This window comes from Narcine bancroftii, chromosome 1 (assembly GCF_036971445.1).
Source record: "Narcine bancroftii isolate sNarBan1 chromosome 1, sNarBan1.hap1, whole genome shotgun sequence".
NCBI lineage: Eukaryota > Metazoa > Chordata > Chondrichthyes > Torpediniformes > Narcinidae > Narcine > Narcine bancroftii.
The window spans coordinates 390,982,397-391,000,544 of record NC_091469.1 but is presented as its reverse complement, the minus strand read 5'-3'; the positions used below and the strand labels follow the sequence as shown (position 1 = coordinate 391,000,544).

The window sequence follows — 18,148 nt, the reverse complement described above, 5'->3', positions numbered from 1 at the left end:
CTGGAAATGTGGTCTCACATAGTGACAGACTCAGTGATGGCACAGGTCATTCAATTAGCACCACAATCAGTACTTCAAGTACGGTATCTGCATAATTCAATACCACTTAGCACCTTCACAAAATGACGTGAACCCCAAGTACCACAGTTAATTTTGAGAAAGAAATTATGTGTTTAATACTTTAAAATAAGTATATGAGGTAGTTTAAACCTTGGGAAGCTATGGTTTTAAACTTCCTCTTTGAAAGATACTGAAAGACTACAAATAACACTCATTTTCACTTTATTTTATTTACTTTCCATTGTTTTGATTTTAATCTTTAGGCCAAGGTTTCATCTGCAATAATCTCTTCAAATTTCCATAGTGTTGGGAACTGCATTAAAATTGCATGAAGAAAACAGTTTTCCTTTTTTTGTGGATCTCCTACTTCTCTTTAAGCCCAGAACTTAAGCAAGTGGATGAGCAGAGGACATGGAATGAGTCAGCAATGTAAAAAATAAATGAAAAAATGCAGAGAGTATTCTAATTTAGCTCAAGTTCATTTATTTGAAACAGACTGGGCCAATGTCCAAACCAAATTCTTGTTCTGGGCCACCAATATCCATAGGTGCAATGTCCATAAATGGCAAGCGAGATGTTTTCTGTGTCCTGTATTCAATGACTGTCTTACTCCATTCACCGGTATGTCTCTGTTACAATCAAGACAGAATAATATTATTTTGAGGTAATACATTAAATTGGTTTAAAAAAAAAAACCTGATTGAAAATAAAATATTCTGAAGAGGACAAAAAATGTTTGTGTTTTTTTAAAAAATATGATTATTCAAGGATCTGGATTTGTCCATTACCTAGATGTTGCTTCCTGGCAGTTTTGGACAAGCCACCAACCAAGGATGTGTGAGGTAATGTTGGACATGGTTTTGGTTTATTAGTTTCCATGACCACAGGTTATCCTTTAATCCAGTGTAACAACTTAAGATACACACACAAAACTAGTCATTTTATTTGCCAGAGTATAACATAAGAACAAGTTGGGTTAAATTATATGGTTCCCATTTCAATATTTATGAGGAGATAGAGCAATTTAAAATGCTCTTCTTGAAATTACTGAGGATTACCTGCACATTACAGACCTAGTAAATATTTGAACATGTTTATGGAACATTTTTAGTATTGTTCTGATTGTTAGTGATGGCAGCACTTTATTAAGTTATTTTTTTTTTTAAATTGTTGTAAGTATGTTTTACTTTACAGAACACAATCAACAAAAATAAAAAAAATATAGTATGTTCCTTCCCATTGACCATTGCTATAGATATCACTGGAGAAGCATTGAGAACACTTACTGTACTAAGAGGAAAAAAAAGGTAGAGGCAATGAAATAGTGGGAAGGAAGGAAAACAAAGCAAGGCTTTTACTGGAACTAAATAATTTAATATAGAATAAATACTAAGAACAAATAGTAGACGAGTTCGTTATACAAAGTTGGAATATAGTTGAGAAGTGATTGTGGCACTTTGGGCAAAAGAGTTTCTTTGTCTAATTGAAATATTGGAAAGAAAAAAAAATCATAAAATGGCAGATTTTGAAAAGCAGGGTATTTTAAAAATAGAGGGATTAAGCAATAGCCAGCAGTAAACAATGAACAGATCAGAATTTAAAACTTTTGTAGCTTCTCTATTTTGCCTACAGCTTAAAAAGTGGATGTATTTGATAACTGATGGATTGTTACATAATGCACATTTAATAACTTTGAAAGAAACTACCATAACTTACCGTGCATCCATCTTCCAGAACATTGTAAGTGAATCTGCTGTTACCTTCAGCTCGGAGTTCAACATCATTGGAACCGAGAAGGATAACTGACTTTTTCAGGCTTCCGGTCTCCGCATCCATGTATGCAACACTGTTCTTACAATGGTAGGTGATATTCTGGGAAACTTCATTGGAGAGAAGATGCAGGAAGGTCAGCTGGGTCCCCATGATAAATGGAGTGATGTGCTCATCATTGTAGGCGAACTAGAGTAAAGGGATCAAAGTTAGATATCTGTTGAGCATTTTAAATTAATTTTATTGAACATTTTATTGTACAAAACTGCAGAATAATTTGTAACATGCTACATTTGTGTTAGTTACCTGTACACCATCTTTAATAGTTTCACCAAACCAGACGTGTTTCTTTTCATGGAGATTCTTGTTATTCCACCAGTTCCTACGTTCAATGATGTCTGGGTTGGCATGTACACAAGTCTCTCCAGATACAAAGTCACAGTAAACTCTAATAGCATCCATGATACATCCTTGATTGGGATCGATCCAGTAGTAGCCTAAGGCAATCAATTGATAGTATTAAATCAAATGTTCTCATTGCTGCAGCCACTCAGATTAGTGCCAACTCAACACAAACAGAAAACAAAAATAAAAAGCAGTTGAGCAAATCAAAGCTTGGATAGTAAGTTTTGCTCGTAATCCAAACAAATCATACAGTATGCACAACTTATTCTTGTTAAAACAAGGTGTGAAATTTATCTTTGGATTTACCAAGAATAAATACAAAAATATCCTTGACCTAGTAAATGGATCACATTGCAAATTTGATCAATTTTCAACCTTATCCCGAATATATCCTTCCATAGATCATTTCTTGGTGAAATTACACCAAACACAAAATTGAAGCAGATTCTTCCATATTGGAAAGCTTGATATTTTCCCAATATCAAGTATGCACTAAATTATATTGTTATTTATGTAAAATCCTTTCTGTTCTTATCAAGCCCAAATTGGAATGAAAAGCTGGAAGATGCAAGTTCTTTGGAACACACTTGGTGGAACACTTGCGACTCCATAATCCTGGGGAATCAGCGCTTCATTGGTCTTTGCACTGCCTAGAAGGATTGGCCCAGGGGATAAGGATAACCCACAGTTCCATGAATTGTCACAGCAGTGCACTCTCCAACCACACCATGATGCAGTGAAAGCCACTCATACATCAAGGGAGATGTAGATAATGCCATGGGTCTCTTAAGATGAGATTGCATTGTCTTTATTGTTCTTGGGTATCCAACTGAACGTACCAAATATGTGGGATAGCTTCATTGCCTCAATCTTTATAATCTAACAAACAGCAGCTGTCATCAGATGAAGACCAGAAGGAACACCCCAGAGAACAGTAAGAGTAGAAGGAGTGATAGGAAGAAGTAGGGCATTGTTGCCCAGCATCAACAGCCTAATTTCCAAGCTGAAGTTTGGAGGAAGGGATTGATTGGACAGAGGGATGCTCTAATAGAGATTGGATTATTCATAAGGAATCTGCAAAATAAAAATTCCTACTGGAAAGGCAAGTGGGTGTGGATGGGGTCTCCATACTATAGTTCCCAATACCAACATGGCACAAGTGGGAGAATCCAGATGATATATGGCATCCTTTCACATATGGCTGTGTAGGTCAACATCTTTTGAATGTAATACATGAGTAAGTGAATCCTTGTTTAAAAATTCCTACTGGAAAGGCAAGTGGGTGTGGATGGGGTCTCCATACTATAGTTCCCAATACCAACATGGCACAAGTGGGAGAAGCCAGATGATATATGGCATCCTTTCACATATGACTGTGTAGGTCAACATCCTTTGAATGTAATACATGAGTAAGTGAATCCTTGTTCAAATTAATTACTTTGGTGGCACAGATGGCATAGCAATTAGTGCCATGCCTTTACAGCGCCAACTGCCAGGACCTGGATTTGAATCCCACACTGACTGTAAGGAGTTTGTGCATTCTCCCTGTCTGTTTGGGTTTTCCACGGGGGATCTTATTGCCCACTGTTCATAACGTACTGAGTGTGTAGGTTAATTGAGTGTAAAAATTGGTTGGCATGGACTTTTACAGAGCTGTATGACTAAATTTAAATTTAATGGTTTGTTGCAACATTTCCAATGTCTAGTTATTCCCACCAGAGGAGAAAATCTTCCATCTTAATGGTGAGCTTGGCAGGTGTCCTGCCTATTTCCTAACCTGATTACCTGTAGCATGTTTTTTGTTGACCAGGTCTTGAATGGCCCATGTACTTGCTTTGGAAGCAACTTGCCTCCAGTGAAGCCAAAGTGTGTGTTGCAGCTCTATATCTGCACTGGAAGTGTGCCTTCAGGGTCAATGACCCTTCTTTGAATACTGCAGTATTGAGAACTACACAAAAGGTCCCACAGGAAATGGTGCAGATCTTGTATTATTGCTTGCTTATGGATGTAAACTAGCCTGACACCAATTCACACTGGAATACGCCCAATTTTAACATTTTTGTGGATTTTAGCACTAAACATAGACACTGAAAACAGGTGTGATCCGATTCATAGACAGTTATTTCTAGTTCTCTATGTGAAGCTAGAAATCTTTTTCTATCCTAGTTTCCTTAGTTCAGTTTGCAGTTGTTGGCAATCCCTTGACTTGTTACTTCACTGACTCATTTTCACATGTGAGTTACGTAATGATTAATAACTTCTGTCAAAGATAGAGAGCAACAGGGTAATCAATAACGGCCCCTTATCAGAGATCTCTAACTATTTAGTAAGGATCACCAATCAGAAACTGCAATATGGGCCAACATTTTGCTTTTCTTCTCCTGTGGGGCTCACTCAGTCAGATCAGCAATAGAATGTATGCCTTCCGTGGTCTGCATGTGCCATCCTACAGGGTATTTGGTGATGTTTGATTTTAAAAAGAAGACAACAAAGATACTATCATTTTCTGCAAAGACTAACCTGACATCCATTCAGGATGGCTGAATCTCAGGTCACGGCAAGAGCGAGCAGGATTTTTCTTTGAGCCTTCAGGACTGCGGATGTTCTCAATTTGCTTGGTCAAAACTTTCAATTTGGCATCAACTTCAAGATCTTTCTCTCTGGCAGCCGGTTGATCAGCTCGATAATATTCATGATCATAGCTCACTTCGTAGTGACCGCCAGCAGCACCTGGGAATCCAGGGGGACCAGGAGGACCTGGGGGACCCTAAAACAGGGCAAAGTGCGGAGATGATATGCCTCATTTCACCAATCTTTTATTATGTGCCAATCACTTATACACTGTTATTCCTCCTCAGAGGTTTTACAGAATTTTCACCATAAGGAAACATTGCATCATATTTTTAAGAAAAAGAGAGTTTGGGACATGAATCTATCTGCTTCAGTTACTTGGTTCTTGGGTCGCTAATTATGAAGCTACTGGGAATTAAACATCTAAGAAAAATGAATTTCATTAGGTTCCAAACCCTTTTTTCTTTTAAAAAACCTGTACAGGATAGATAATTGCACAGCCAATCTGCTTCTTCCCATCCCTTATGTGTACAAATCACAGAGAATAGGAACAGGAAAAGGCTATTCAGTCTTTTGAACCTGATTCACTATTCAATAAGACCATGGTAGATTCTTAATCTCAATTCCACATGCTCATACTCTTCCAACATCCTTTGATATTTTTTGAACATCATTTATGGTTTTTACACAGCCACTGCGTAATGGGAAATTACCGTTCCAAATTTTTTCCTGCGGCAGCCCTGGATATGTTTGAGGACTACTTGCAGTCTAAAATGAACTGCAGGCAGTCCGCAACAATGGGTTAATGAATAGCATGTGTAATTGGATGTCCCGCCTCTTTACCTACCACACTTCCATTGTTTAGTGTAAATCGCGCAAGGGACTGGAGATTGAGTTTTGGATGCTCGTGTGTGAACGGCCACTCCGGAATGTATGAAAAAAATTTTGAAGAGAAAAGATCTGTAATTTCTATGTAAAAAAGACATAATTGTGTCCACCCTTTCTAAGTAGTCCTTTCTCCATAGGTTGCTCTGGTACATCATGAATTTATGAAAGGCTATGTTAGAAGGCAAGTATTTTCCTGTGTATAAAAATGAAACAGAAAATTGTTCAGGTTCCAAACATCGACTTACTTGGGGACCCATATCACCATTACGGCCACGGTGACCAACAGGGCCGATAGGGCCAACGTGTCCAGCGGAACCATCTTTGCCAGGAGGGCCAGCAGGGCCGGTCGGACCCTGGGAGGAATGAGTAGAGCTGATTAGTTTTCTGCTGGTGTGTTTGATTCCAACAACTGATTAGTAGAATTACAAAGCAATGGCTCTTTTCTTACCCTTGGGCCAGAAGGACCAGCAGCACCATGACCACCAGGTTCACCAGAAATGCCCTGTCAAGATAAAAAAAACAATGAGGAGCTCTTGTTATGAAGAACAATTCCACATGCTCATATGGTATGAAGTGAAGAAGGAGGGAAAAAAAAATCAAGGATCATTGATTCCTTACAGAAACACCAGGGAGACCTTGCAGGCCTCCGGGTCCTCTTAACCCTTTCAGGCCTCTGGAACCAGGATCACCAACTTCACCCTTTTCTCCACGTGGACCTTGTGGACCCTACAAAGAGAAATATCAACATTTTGTATTGATGAAATCAGGTGAAGATGGGACAAACAAGATTACAAAGGAAAACTATTGGCCAGAAAGATGGACAAGACTGTAGCCTTTGTTTTTGAAACCTTCAAACTGCTGCTGGAGAAGAGCAGGTAGAAAAGGTTTGAGGCATGGTTCAGTGTGTCACAGTTGCAAGGACACCTTGCTCTTGGCACATCTTTGCCTAATGCTTCACAATCTCAGGCTCTTCAGGCCAAGAACGATCTAAGAGTGTTGCCAGTGTCAGGATGTTTGGCTGTGATAAAAGATAAGTATCTCTCTAGAGGATTAGCAGAAATATTGAGGGAGAGGGAGCTGGAAATGTTTTTTCTCACTTCAGCACCAAGGCCCCAATGAATCTATGCCTTAATCCCCAAGCAACACCAAGGTTTCATCTCCCTTCCTCTCCATACTGCTGCTGAATTGACTGCTCCCATCAGAAGAAGAGAGATGTCAAAGGCCAAGTCAGCCTGATAATAGTGATATATTCAGCTTCTTTTTTTTTTAAATGACAACATCTTTATTTCCCAGAATGGCTGGAATACGGAGTTGTTTTGATAAGCTTCAAAAGAATAAAACTTCCTCTCTAGCAGATTGTTAATTTCACAAACACATCTTAAAACATTCAGAACATAGAAAATTTCTTTTGGAAATATCATTATTTCACAAACATTTGTTCAGTGGTTTATACGTGAAAATGTATAAAAATTAAAACATGAAACCTACCCATCTCCCAGACACAAAATGAATATGAAGCATTTGACATTTTGTACCCTCAGTGTTTACAATATTTAAAAATAATAATGCAGTCAAGAGAAATGTTTGCATGCAAGTTATATTTATATTGCGACTTCTTAAAGATGTACTCACAGCAAGACCTCTTGGCCCCATTGGTCCGACAGCACCAACTCCACCAGTGACACCCTGGAGTAAAGGAAAAATAAGAAATTACTTTGCTGTGCAAATGATAAAAAGGAAAGATTTAAATGAACTGATTTTTAAAAACTCCTTAATTGAAGAAGTAAAATTGCAAACGTACAGCCTCACCACGGTTGCCAGCCTTGCCAGCTGGACCTGCGTGACCTGAATTACCAGGCTGACCAACAGCACCAGGAGAGCCAACCCTTCCACTTTCTCCACGCTCACCCTGAATATTGGGAAAAAAAACATGATCAAGTTAAAATGTGAAAGAAACAAGGTGGTTACAGGTCAATGAACAAAATATAGCTTTCTGAAAGAAGCCATAGTGCTGCATGTACCTTGGGGCCAGGGAATCCAGCACGGCCAGGAGCACCATCATTACCAGTATTTCCCTGAAAATCAAATCAGGAAGAGAGTTAAAATAAGTAAAAATCAGACATCCCACTGGCATCATCTGCAGTTTTAGGATAGAGATTATTGGCAATAATGAGTTAGTCATGCACTTACATCCCGGCCAGATTCACCATGTTGACCAGTGAGACCAGCAGGACCAACAGGTCCAGCTGCACCACGTTGACCAGGAGGACCTGCAGGCCCAGTTCGACCAGGCAAACCCTGGAAATAAATAACATAGAAATAACATTAAATCCTGGGTAATGAATTTACTGACAGTAAGCTAACCATTCCAGAAATACAAGAAACATTTCTAAAAGAAGGGTCCTCCAAGAATTCAGTAAAAATTCTGGCATGCCTTTAGTGAGAAACTGCTGTAAAGCCGAGTGAAATACCACATGCAATGATCATGGAATTCCTTTTTCCAGGACTTAAGGGAAGTTTCAATGGATAACCAGTCACTCCTCTTTTCTTGAAAGGGTTTAAAAAAAAAAAAAAAATCCTCTTTCATGGGACGTGAACATCTCTGGCACCATAGGCATTTATTGTCCATCTCTCATTGCCCTTAAACATTAGTTGGACTAGGGGTACGTGTGGACCCAGAATGTGCAAGGGTGGCAGATTTCCTCCGATCTGGTAGTTTCTTGCTCATCATTACTAAGATTGTTTTCAATTCCAGTGTAATTTAACTGGTTGAACTGGAAGAGCCACAAAATACATTACTCTTCTGGTAAGAAAGTAAATACTCAGCAAAAAAAAACTCCTTGATTTGCTAAATATTTGAATATTATTTTAATAATTCTTTTAATTACAACTTAAAATGTCTCCAGGCGTGGAAAATTCCCAAAAGTCAACTGCTTGCATTATTTTATTAACCAAGAACATCATGGCTCATGTCATGGCTCAGATGATCCACATATCCTTAGACTCTTTTGGTGTATATAATCTATTGGTCTCAGCTTTCAATTATTCACAAGGATTATTTCGAGCATTGGGAATACCTGTTATAATATTGGCAGAAAGGAAGATTTATTCAAATCAGTACTAAATGCTTGACTGCTTATCCTAGGATTATATCCCAAGGATTAGACTCTGTGACAAAAGGAACAGCTGTATCCATGTTCCCATCAATCCCTCAGAGAACCTTATGTTCTAAAGATCTCCTTTAGACTTTTAAATGTGAATGAGCATTGAGCTATTGCACTCATTGCTCATCAAAGAGACTACATTTGCCCACAATGGTTGAGATTTTTTTTAAATTTAAAATTTAAATGTAGACAAACAGAGGCCCATGCTGCTCAATTTACATCCAATTAATCTACACCCCAGGTATGTTTTGAATGGTGGTAGGAAACCAGAGCCCCCGGAGAAAACCCATGCATTCACACGGGGAACATACAAACTCCTTACAGATAGCGTGAGATTCAAACCACTGTCCAAATTGCAGCTGGCACCGTCGAGGCATTGTGTTAACTGCTAAGCCAACCGAGCCACCCTATATATCACCCATACCATGTAGAGTAGTGACAAGATTTCCTCCCTCTTCTAATTGAATCCTCTCAATAGAGACCAGAATACTATTTGCTTTCCTAATTGTTTCCTATATCTGAATCTCTACTTGTGTTTCATAATCCAAAATAATCTATATTGTTATTCCTCCTACCAAAGTGATTAACCTCTTATTTTCTTACTGATGTTTTACCAATTCTTCAGCCAAGTTGATTACCATCTCTTTGGCTTTGCATTAAAATGTAATCTCTTGCCTTTCATTAAGTGAACATTAAAATTTCCATTTTCGACTTTGAGAGAACCATTCTCTAATTAGAATTATCAAACCCATTTTTATTTATTAAGCTAAAATTGCTTTATCAAATTTTGGTATTCTAGGTGTCTTATTCTGCTTCCTTTACAATGGATTTTCATGAAAATTGATGTCAGTCTCACCAGTCATCAGTTTCTTATTTTCTCTGTCCTTCCTTTCATGATTTTCCTTCTACTCCATGTAAATGTAGTGAATATAAAGAATTTAAGAAGTCCACCACTGATTCAATATTTGTACCGCTGCTTAATTTTTAGAATCTGAGGTTATAGGCTCAAAGACTTTGTTGACTCTTTGTCCTACATTACTTCTGCTGCACTTGTTGTTTGTTTCACACACTAATTTGTCCATTGGTTCCCCACTATTTCTAATTCATCTTTTATGTCTTCTACTGTGAAGATAAATGCAAAATATTTGGTGAATAACAATTTATTCATTTTTATATTCTTCCTGAAAATTTACCCTGTATTTGGCTCTGAGAATTTTTATTTATTTTTTCTTCTATTATCTCACATATTCTATTTTTTTCCCTTTTTAATAGAAATTGTCACACTTGTTTTTAAAACTTCCATTCCTTAGGCATACAACTCTTTTTAGTAACTTTATAAGCTTCTTTGTATTGACTTGAGCTAGTGATAAGTCTTATCTAAACATTTTTTTCCATAACACCATCTACAGGCTTTTAAAGCCCAAAATTTTAGCCTCTAATTGTAACTTCTTCGTTTATATTGTTTCCTCTCGCTCTAATTTTCACCCTATTTTCTCAAGCACACAAAGGACTTAACAATATTCAAATTAAATATAAAGCCACCTCATACAATGTTTTTTGAAAATTTAGCTTAAGCTTAATCAGTTCCAAACAAATCCATCATAGTACTATTAAATTTACTTGTTAACCCATTATAAAAAAAAACTTTATACTTACATTTGGACCTGAGATACCTGGGAGACCTGATTCACCTCTCATTCCTGGGAGACCGAGTGAACCTGTGTGACCAAGCAAACCTTGAGGACCAGCAGAGCCTGGAAGACCCTGTACAGAAAGATGGACACAAGTGGATAAGTCAAGTGTTACTTTCCCGAGTAAAATCATCTTTGAAACATGTTTGAAGTTTCCTTACAGGAGCTCCTGCTTCACCATGTGCACCCTTGTCTCCAGGGAAACCAACCGAGCCTGGAGGACCTGTTGGACCCGAACGACCTTGTGCACCGGGGTCACCTCTTGCCCCTTGTGGGCCCGTGTTACCAAATGGGCCAGAAGGACCTGAAAGACCTTGAGGACCCTGTCAAAGCACAAATTAGTTCATTACTTATCTACATTTATCCTTTTGATTACAATTTCTGTTTGCTAATAGGTTTTCTATTATTTCTTCATAATTTGAAAATTTGATAGAAATATAGAGTGTAGCATATTTTTCAAAACAATATTTTATAAAACAACAGAATGACTAACATTTATTCTAGAAAAAAGATTCATTTAAGGCAAATGGTAAGGAAATGGATATAATGAGGGTTAGTTGATGTGGTTTACATAGGTCAGCACAACATCGTGGACTACAGGGCCCATACTGTGATGCAAGATGAAATAATTACTGCATTTACTAGAAGCATTCAACAGATAAAATGCCATCAATAGGAGAAGGAATGTTTTAACTATACAAAATTTTGTCAGAATTGAAAAGGGTCATGAACTAAACATTAAATCTACCTTTTCTGCCTTAGTATCCTCTGCTTTACTTAAGATTTTAAAGATCGAGAGTATTTTGCTTTCCGTCTATAAGATAGATATAAGACACTGCTCCACATCTAGTTTCTCGTTTTTCTTGTTCCTCCTTCACCTAGTAGTGACAGGTTTCTACTTGATTGTAATTAAACTGGCAGTCTAAGCTGACATGTGCTTGAGGACTGCTTTGGAGGGAGCATGCAAGTTCATGTGTTTCTTCGATGTAGTTAATGATTTCTGGGATCTGGTTCGGGGGACTGGTTATATTTGCCCTCTGCTGCAGGCCCCCTGGAACTGAGTTTTATAACAAACATCCACACAACATTCATTTTTGGCCTATTGATTTGGAATGGAGATGTAATGAATGAAGTAAACATGCAAGTTGAAATTCTTGCCAAGGGCAGTAAAGGTTTACAGATCAACCATGATAAGGAGAGGAAATTAAATAATCCATCTAATTATCTTTATGAAATTCCAAACGCATATAATCTTTGATAATTGATTGGAATTAAAATAAATCATTTGTTACTTTAATCATGTTTAACACTAATACTGAAACTTGCTCTGGATTTGTTAATCATAGGATTGAACTTCAATGTAAAATAACATTGACCTACATACAGGTATAATTTCTAACATTGACATGAAGCACTTGTCTACTGCTTATCAGATTTATCAGACTACTAAAGTTCATTAATAAGCATTAACAAAAGACTTACAGCTGGGCCAGGGGCACCCATTAAGCCAGCAGGACCTGGGAAGCCAGTCATGCCCTGGAAATAGCAAAGCAGTTTTTGAAAATATCTATTTGTAAACATCACATTATTCAATTGACACAAGTTGGACAATAATTAGGTTGTTTAGCCCAAATACTCTGCCATTCAAAAAGATCATAATGCCTCATCTCTATAACTCTATATTCCCTTTGTGTATAACATCTATCGACTTCCATCTTCTATACACTCATTACCTGAACAGCCGCAACCCTCCATATTTAAATTTCTTTAAACAATGTCAGTCCTAAATGGTTGAATCCTTTTGGTTAGATTAAAACCCCAGATCTAAACACTTCAGCTATGACACCAACCATCCTAACAAACCCTTTTAAGAATGTAATATTCTCCAATTAATTCTGCTCTCATCCTTCTCAATGAAATGATTTTTCAACTTACTGGTGCACCAGATGAACCCATAGCTCCTTGCAGACCAGGTTCTCCAGCAGCACCCTAAGGAGAGAAATACAAATACATCAACATGGAAAGGGTGTTTATGATCTTTGCTAACATATAATGCTAGATCAATCCTGCTGACATGTTCAGTATGAACAAATTTCTGTCCCTGGATCTAAGACAATAATGTTGAACATTTTCCTTTGCCCATTAACAATTTATTCCTTTCATTTTTCTGCTACACCATTTGGATGTAGCAACTGTGACAGAGTATATAGAAATGTTTTGGGGAGAGAAAATGAGAAAAGTTTGTTAGAGTAGGTCACTTTAAAACAGATCTTATTTGAAATACTGGAGACAGAGTGGCTTTTCACCTTTTTACAAGAGCTTTGAAGAGTGCTCAAGAGACATCACTAATGGATTATTGTTTATCAAGGCAACAGATGAAAAAGCAAGTCGGAGTTGCTATTGTCTGAAGGAGAGTTTTGTTATTGTAATAGGATCATGTGGTTTTGTAAGCTGAGAGAGTCAAACAGACTTTTCTCTGAATGAATGTGAGAAAAGCAGAGATCACTCTGACTGCATTTCAGCCAGCAAGAGCAGCTGGAACTAAAACAGGAAAAGCTGGCAAAAAGCCCCAGTGTGGTAGATGGCCTAGTTACAGCCCTTGTGGTCATGCAAGAGGAGAGGACTGGCTGTCTAATGTTACACTTGGAATAAGCGAAACAGAAAGGAACTCAGTGATGACCTGAAAGAAAGAGGTTACCATTTGGAGAACCCTGATGGGCAAGTTTAGTCAGCAAAACACTGAGGTGACTGATGGAAGTACATCAGTTGTGGATGTCCTGGAACAACACATCGCTCTCTGAAAACTGACAAGAACCTTCCTGAGCGGTAACCATTTACCTTTCGAGGACCAAAGCCTGGTGAATTTTATACATATTAAATTCTGTGCACAGTATAAGAATTGTCTGCAACCAGTGAACTTGGAGGAATGAAAAGTGAGATTGGACTGTGAACCAAAGAACTTTTCTGAACTTACACACACACATTACATACACGTGTGTTTAGAATTAGAAGGGGTTAAGTTAATAATAGATAAGTTAAAGTTTGATTTTGTTTTCATGTTTAAAGATAATTAAAAGCATCTTTTGTTTAAGTAACTATTTGTCTTGGTGAATATCTACTGTTGCTGGGTTCATGGGCCCTCCATGGTTTACATCTCACAGGTATAGGAGTCAATAATACACAATTGAATACTGTACATGAACCAAAAGGGGCTTCACTGAATAAAGTTTCAGAAGACTAGCCACCACCAGTTCATAAATTTATAAGAAAATGGTAATTTCCTGGACAACAAGCACAATATTTACATTTTAAGTTAGTTCACTGTATTACTGATGTTTTAAAAGATAACTGTAAATCTATTTTACATTAGTATTGACAATCACACTTAATAATCAGATATATGCAGTTTGAAGGTTGTTATGTCATGAGTAAGAACTCCCAAAGACAAGGTGACAAGTTAACATAACAGCTTGCTCTGTTCCTCAAGGTACTCAGACAGTGAGAATTCCTGTGTCAAATACTTTTATAAATGATTGCACTGGAGTCAAAAACTTAATCTCAAAGGATCTTGACAGAAATGTTAGTGGTCATGAAATGGATTTTTAGCAGTTCCTCAACTTTCACCAGCTGGTAAATTTTCAGTGGATCTGTAGGAAAGTCCATTGTTTTAGCTTGGTGTAATCCATTTGTTCCTTAAGGCAGGGTGCTGGATAGTCTCCATGAAATAACCAAGGAAACTGTTGCAGGAGGTTACAGGTGTAATTTCCATGGTTTACATGGGTGCTCAGGACTTTATATAGGAGTTGGATGGGATTAATACATTATTGGTCCTCAGATAAGAGCTCTATGTACATTTACTAAATAATATTGAAACAATGAAAACATGCTTATCTAACTCTTCAATGTCAGGAAAGTTACTCTTAAGGTCACATGATTTTTTTTTTACATGACCCGGTAAATTCTGGAGAAAGAACACTGAGGCACACAAAAAAATGTTCGGTGGGCTATTTTTTTTCTCTCATTTGCAGATCAGATATGATGTCACTTGAATAAATCTGTCATTCATCATATTAACTACTTATTTCAATGTAAATTAATCCCAGAGATCTCAGATTCAGATGGTACTCCAATCTCACAAATGTGGATATCACAAAAGCAATAAATGTAGTTTAGTAGATTGGAAAGTTTCATAATTTCATCAATCCTTTAGTCATTGCAAAAGGAGTTGCTAGAGACAGAACTGGGTATGAAATTATAATGCCCTAGTGCTGCCCACTTCAAGACAAATGTTTACTTTTTGAAATAAATGATCTTCATTTTAAAAAAAATATCCCATAACTATCAATGAGTTAACGTAGGATTGCTCTTTAGTCTAATAGCTTTATATTCAGAGGCTCACCGCAGGACCAGCAGGACCAGGAAGACCCAAAGCACCAGCATGACCAACTTCTCCTTTGGCACCAGGAGTGCCTTTCTCTCCTTTAGCTCCAGGGTGTCCATCTGCGCCCTAGAGAGCAAAATAAAAAAGAAAAAAAAAGTGGGTCCCCATGTTTAAATAAAGTGAAACAATTTAAATAAATTAGGTGAACAATTTCAAACTTACAGGAGGACCAACAAATCCAGTAGGCCCACCACGACCAACTTCTCCACGTTCACCCTAGTACAAGAAGAACAAACCAAACAATATCATCGTTAAGCCATCTCACAAAGTAACCAAATACTGCTGACTAAAATAGATTTTTTTTGCATTTTCAGCAATTAGTTTAAATACAAGACAGGTGATTTGTGGTCTACATGGTCCAATATTGACAAAAAAAAACAAAGATCAAGGATGCACTGCATGAATGATGATCTTTCAATTTACTCTCTGTGTTCCCTCATGCATCAGAGGAGTGGCACATAGAATGCCATGGATCTGTGTGATGGTGCCCTATGGCATGCAATTCATGTTCAAGAGCTAGCTCTGGGACTTTAATTCATGTCAAAGAAGAAGGTTTCTAACAAGTCTGCCAGGCGTGTTTATGGACCGAGGAAATAGGCCTTGCCATGCAGATTCTAGCTGGGACTAGGTACCTGACTCAAGTGGGGTTTCTTTACATTACCAGCTCTCCTTTTGAATCCCACTTCTCTTATGTGACCCCAAATCCCCTACTCATGATTGATGCCTCCTGATTCCCATTCAGAAATATCTACCGATTATGTCACTCAACCTTTCCCATGAAAAATGTTGTTTGATCAACTGACAGCTTCCCAGTTTACCAATTACTGTCAGAACCTGTTGCTGATCACTCAAATACCACACTCACCAATCATCTGACCAGAATGTTTCCCACTACCCACCCACCCACCACCCTAACCCTAACCAATGACCACAAACATCTCTCCAACTGCCACTAGTGATCATTTCAAGTTCCCCTTCTGATCCAGAACCTCATTGCCAACCTAGACCTCTTTTAGTGCTTCCTAGATTTTCCTAGGACCAGACCTGGCAGACTCACTCTGTGTGCTCTGATCTGACACAAGGTGCAAAAGAAAGGCCAAACCCGTGGTAACTACTTGTGAGCCTGTCACATAACAGTTGTTTAACTTGCCTTTCCAGGTCCCATGGAAATTCCATGGCCCATAGCACTAAACATAGAGGGAAATAAGAACTCAGTTTAAATTACTTTCCCCTCCCCCTTCCATTTTTACTTACAGGAGCACCACGAGCACCAGCTAGGCCAGGTAAACCAGAGGCACCAGCTTCACCCTGAGGAAGAAAGATATAGGTCAGCTGATGACTGTAATTAAAAGTTATAGAATGAAAACTATTTGGAGAGGGAAATCTTGACTATGATCAGGGTGCAGTTTAAATTTTAGGTGCCGGAGCTCAACAAAAACAAGACACCTGGTCTTGTTGGCCTCCTCATTATATTTGGTATTAATGACAACAAATTGTAGGACTACGAAGAAGAATGACTTGATGTCGAAGAAAAAGGTTAAGAATAGCATTCGGGGGTGGGGGGGGGGTGGTGGGTGGCCATGAGGTGCCGGAGTGGCCCCAAAGTGGCCCGATGAAGTGCCAGAGTGGTCCGATGAGGTGCTGGAGCAATACTTATGTTGCCTGTTACAGAAGAACGATCAGTTTAACATTCATAGAAAATTATGACACAGAAGGAAGCCACCGTGTTCATGCTGCTCTGTCAAATTTCTTTGGTTATTACTTCTTTTCAACTCTTAATTCATAATGCAAGGACATGAAAAATACTGCACCATTACATAAGAACCTTGGCAATCTGATTGTGGTCTTCATTTTCCTTTGGGTTACATATAATTCTTAATTTACTGAAGAATAAAAATATGTATCCTCAGTTCTGAACATATTTATTGATTTAGATCTCTGAGGTGGCAACTTTCAAAAGCCACTTTCACACTTGCAAGTGGTCCCAAGAATTAATGAGATGACATCATCTCACGCCGGGGATATACTGCCTCGACCCCTAGTACAATTCCTGGTATCTGCAGGCACTGACATTGCAATCAGGCATGAATAGAATGGGCAACTCCATACTGGGATAGAAATGACCCAAGTTTTTGCAGGAAGGTGAAGGAAGAAAAGATTAAAATGAAGGTATAAACTTTGCCATGGGAAAGTCGCAGTGGGAGAGGAAGAGAGGATATAAATAGCAATTGGCCAATTTTTAAACAGCATGGGAAAGTTGGTAACCCTATAGCACACAATTTATAAAGACAGTGGGAAAAAGTGATGGTGGACCTGACTTCCCAGAATGCCGTGCAGCAGAGAAACCCTCCATGAGTGTTTCATGCATGGAGCTGTGCATACAGCCCTTTCTCTGGCACATAGCATTCTGGGAGGGCAGGTCTGCTATCACTTTTTCCCCCACTGTATTTATATCTTGTGCACGATAGCGCTACCAACTTTCCCATGGTCTTTAATAAATTGTAAGCTATTATCAACTTTCCCACACTTTAAAAAAAATTGTCTGCTATTGCTATTTATTGTTAGCACTTTCCTATGGTCCCTCAAAAGTTTATATAGGTCGGCACATCAACAACATGGGCTGAAGGGCTCATACTGTGCTGTACACAAAACTCAAGTTATAATTAGGCATGATTAATTTTGTTCAAATACAAAATCATAATACATTGATCAGGATTAGGCAGGTCCACAATCACTCAATGTGTCATGACATCACCAGTAGAAGGTAGAACAGTCCTAACCCCAGGGATGGCTCCTTGCAAGTGTGAACACAGTTAAGAGTGGTCAAGTGTGAACATCATAAAAGCCATTCCTATCCCGGGACATTGTATGGCCGATTTAGTGGGATGCAAATGTAAATGGGGCTAAGGTTTGCAACCCTTGATGTGAACCATTTCTTATAAATTTTATTGTACACTATCAGGCAGTAGTTTTCAATCCCCCTCTACTCTGGGTGAAAAATATTTTCTTCAAATATTGTCCAATTATTTTATTTGGTAAATCAAATCTATATTTTTGACTCTTCTCGTCACCCTGTAGAGAAATTTTACAATTGTCCATCAGCCTCGAAATTTCATAATTTGATTTCAGTTACATCTCCCTGTCTAGGCCAGTTTTAC

At 38.2% G+C, this 18,148-nt stretch overlaps 1 protein-coding gene across 2 annotated transcripts in view; it reads right to left on the bottom strand.

Annotated features, from left to right (window-relative positions):
* Positions 1-271: 271 nt before the first annotated feature.
* The window catches only part of col1a2 (collagen, type I, alpha 2), a 55,175-nt gene continuing 37,298 nt past the window's right edge, over positions 272-18,148 (bottom strand). For both annotated transcript variants that reach the window (XM_069913656.1, XM_069913657.1), the window contains exons 35-52: positions 16,245-16,298; positions 15,153-15,206; positions 14,949-15,056; positions 12,485-12,538; positions 12,032-12,085; positions 10,711-10,872; positions 10,515-10,622; positions 7,885-7,992; positions 7,716-7,769; positions 7,496-7,603; positions 7,327-7,380; positions 6,313-6,420; positions 6,143-6,196; positions 5,940-6,047; positions 4,756-5,002; positions 2,137-2,327; positions 1,777-2,019; positions 272-689 (exon numbers count right to left, since the gene is read on the bottom strand). In XM_069913656.1, the coding sequence (XP_069769757.1) occupies positions 543-689; positions 1,777-2,019; positions 2,137-2,327; positions 4,756-5,002; positions 5,940-6,047; positions 6,143-6,196; positions 6,313-6,420; positions 7,327-7,380; positions 7,496-7,603; positions 7,716-7,769; positions 7,885-7,992; positions 10,515-10,622; positions 10,711-10,872; positions 12,032-12,085; positions 12,485-12,538; positions 14,949-15,056; positions 15,153-15,206; positions 16,245-16,298 (2,016 nt within the window). In that variant the 3' untranslated portion in view covers positions 272-542. The remainder of the gene's footprint in view (positions 690-1,776; positions 2,020-2,136; positions 2,328-4,755; positions 5,003-5,939; positions 6,048-6,142; positions 6,197-6,312; positions 6,421-7,326; positions 7,381-7,495; positions 7,604-7,715; positions 7,770-7,884; positions 7,993-10,514; positions 10,623-10,710; positions 10,873-12,031; positions 12,086-12,484; positions 12,539-14,948; positions 15,057-15,152; positions 15,207-16,244; positions 16,299-18,148) is intronic.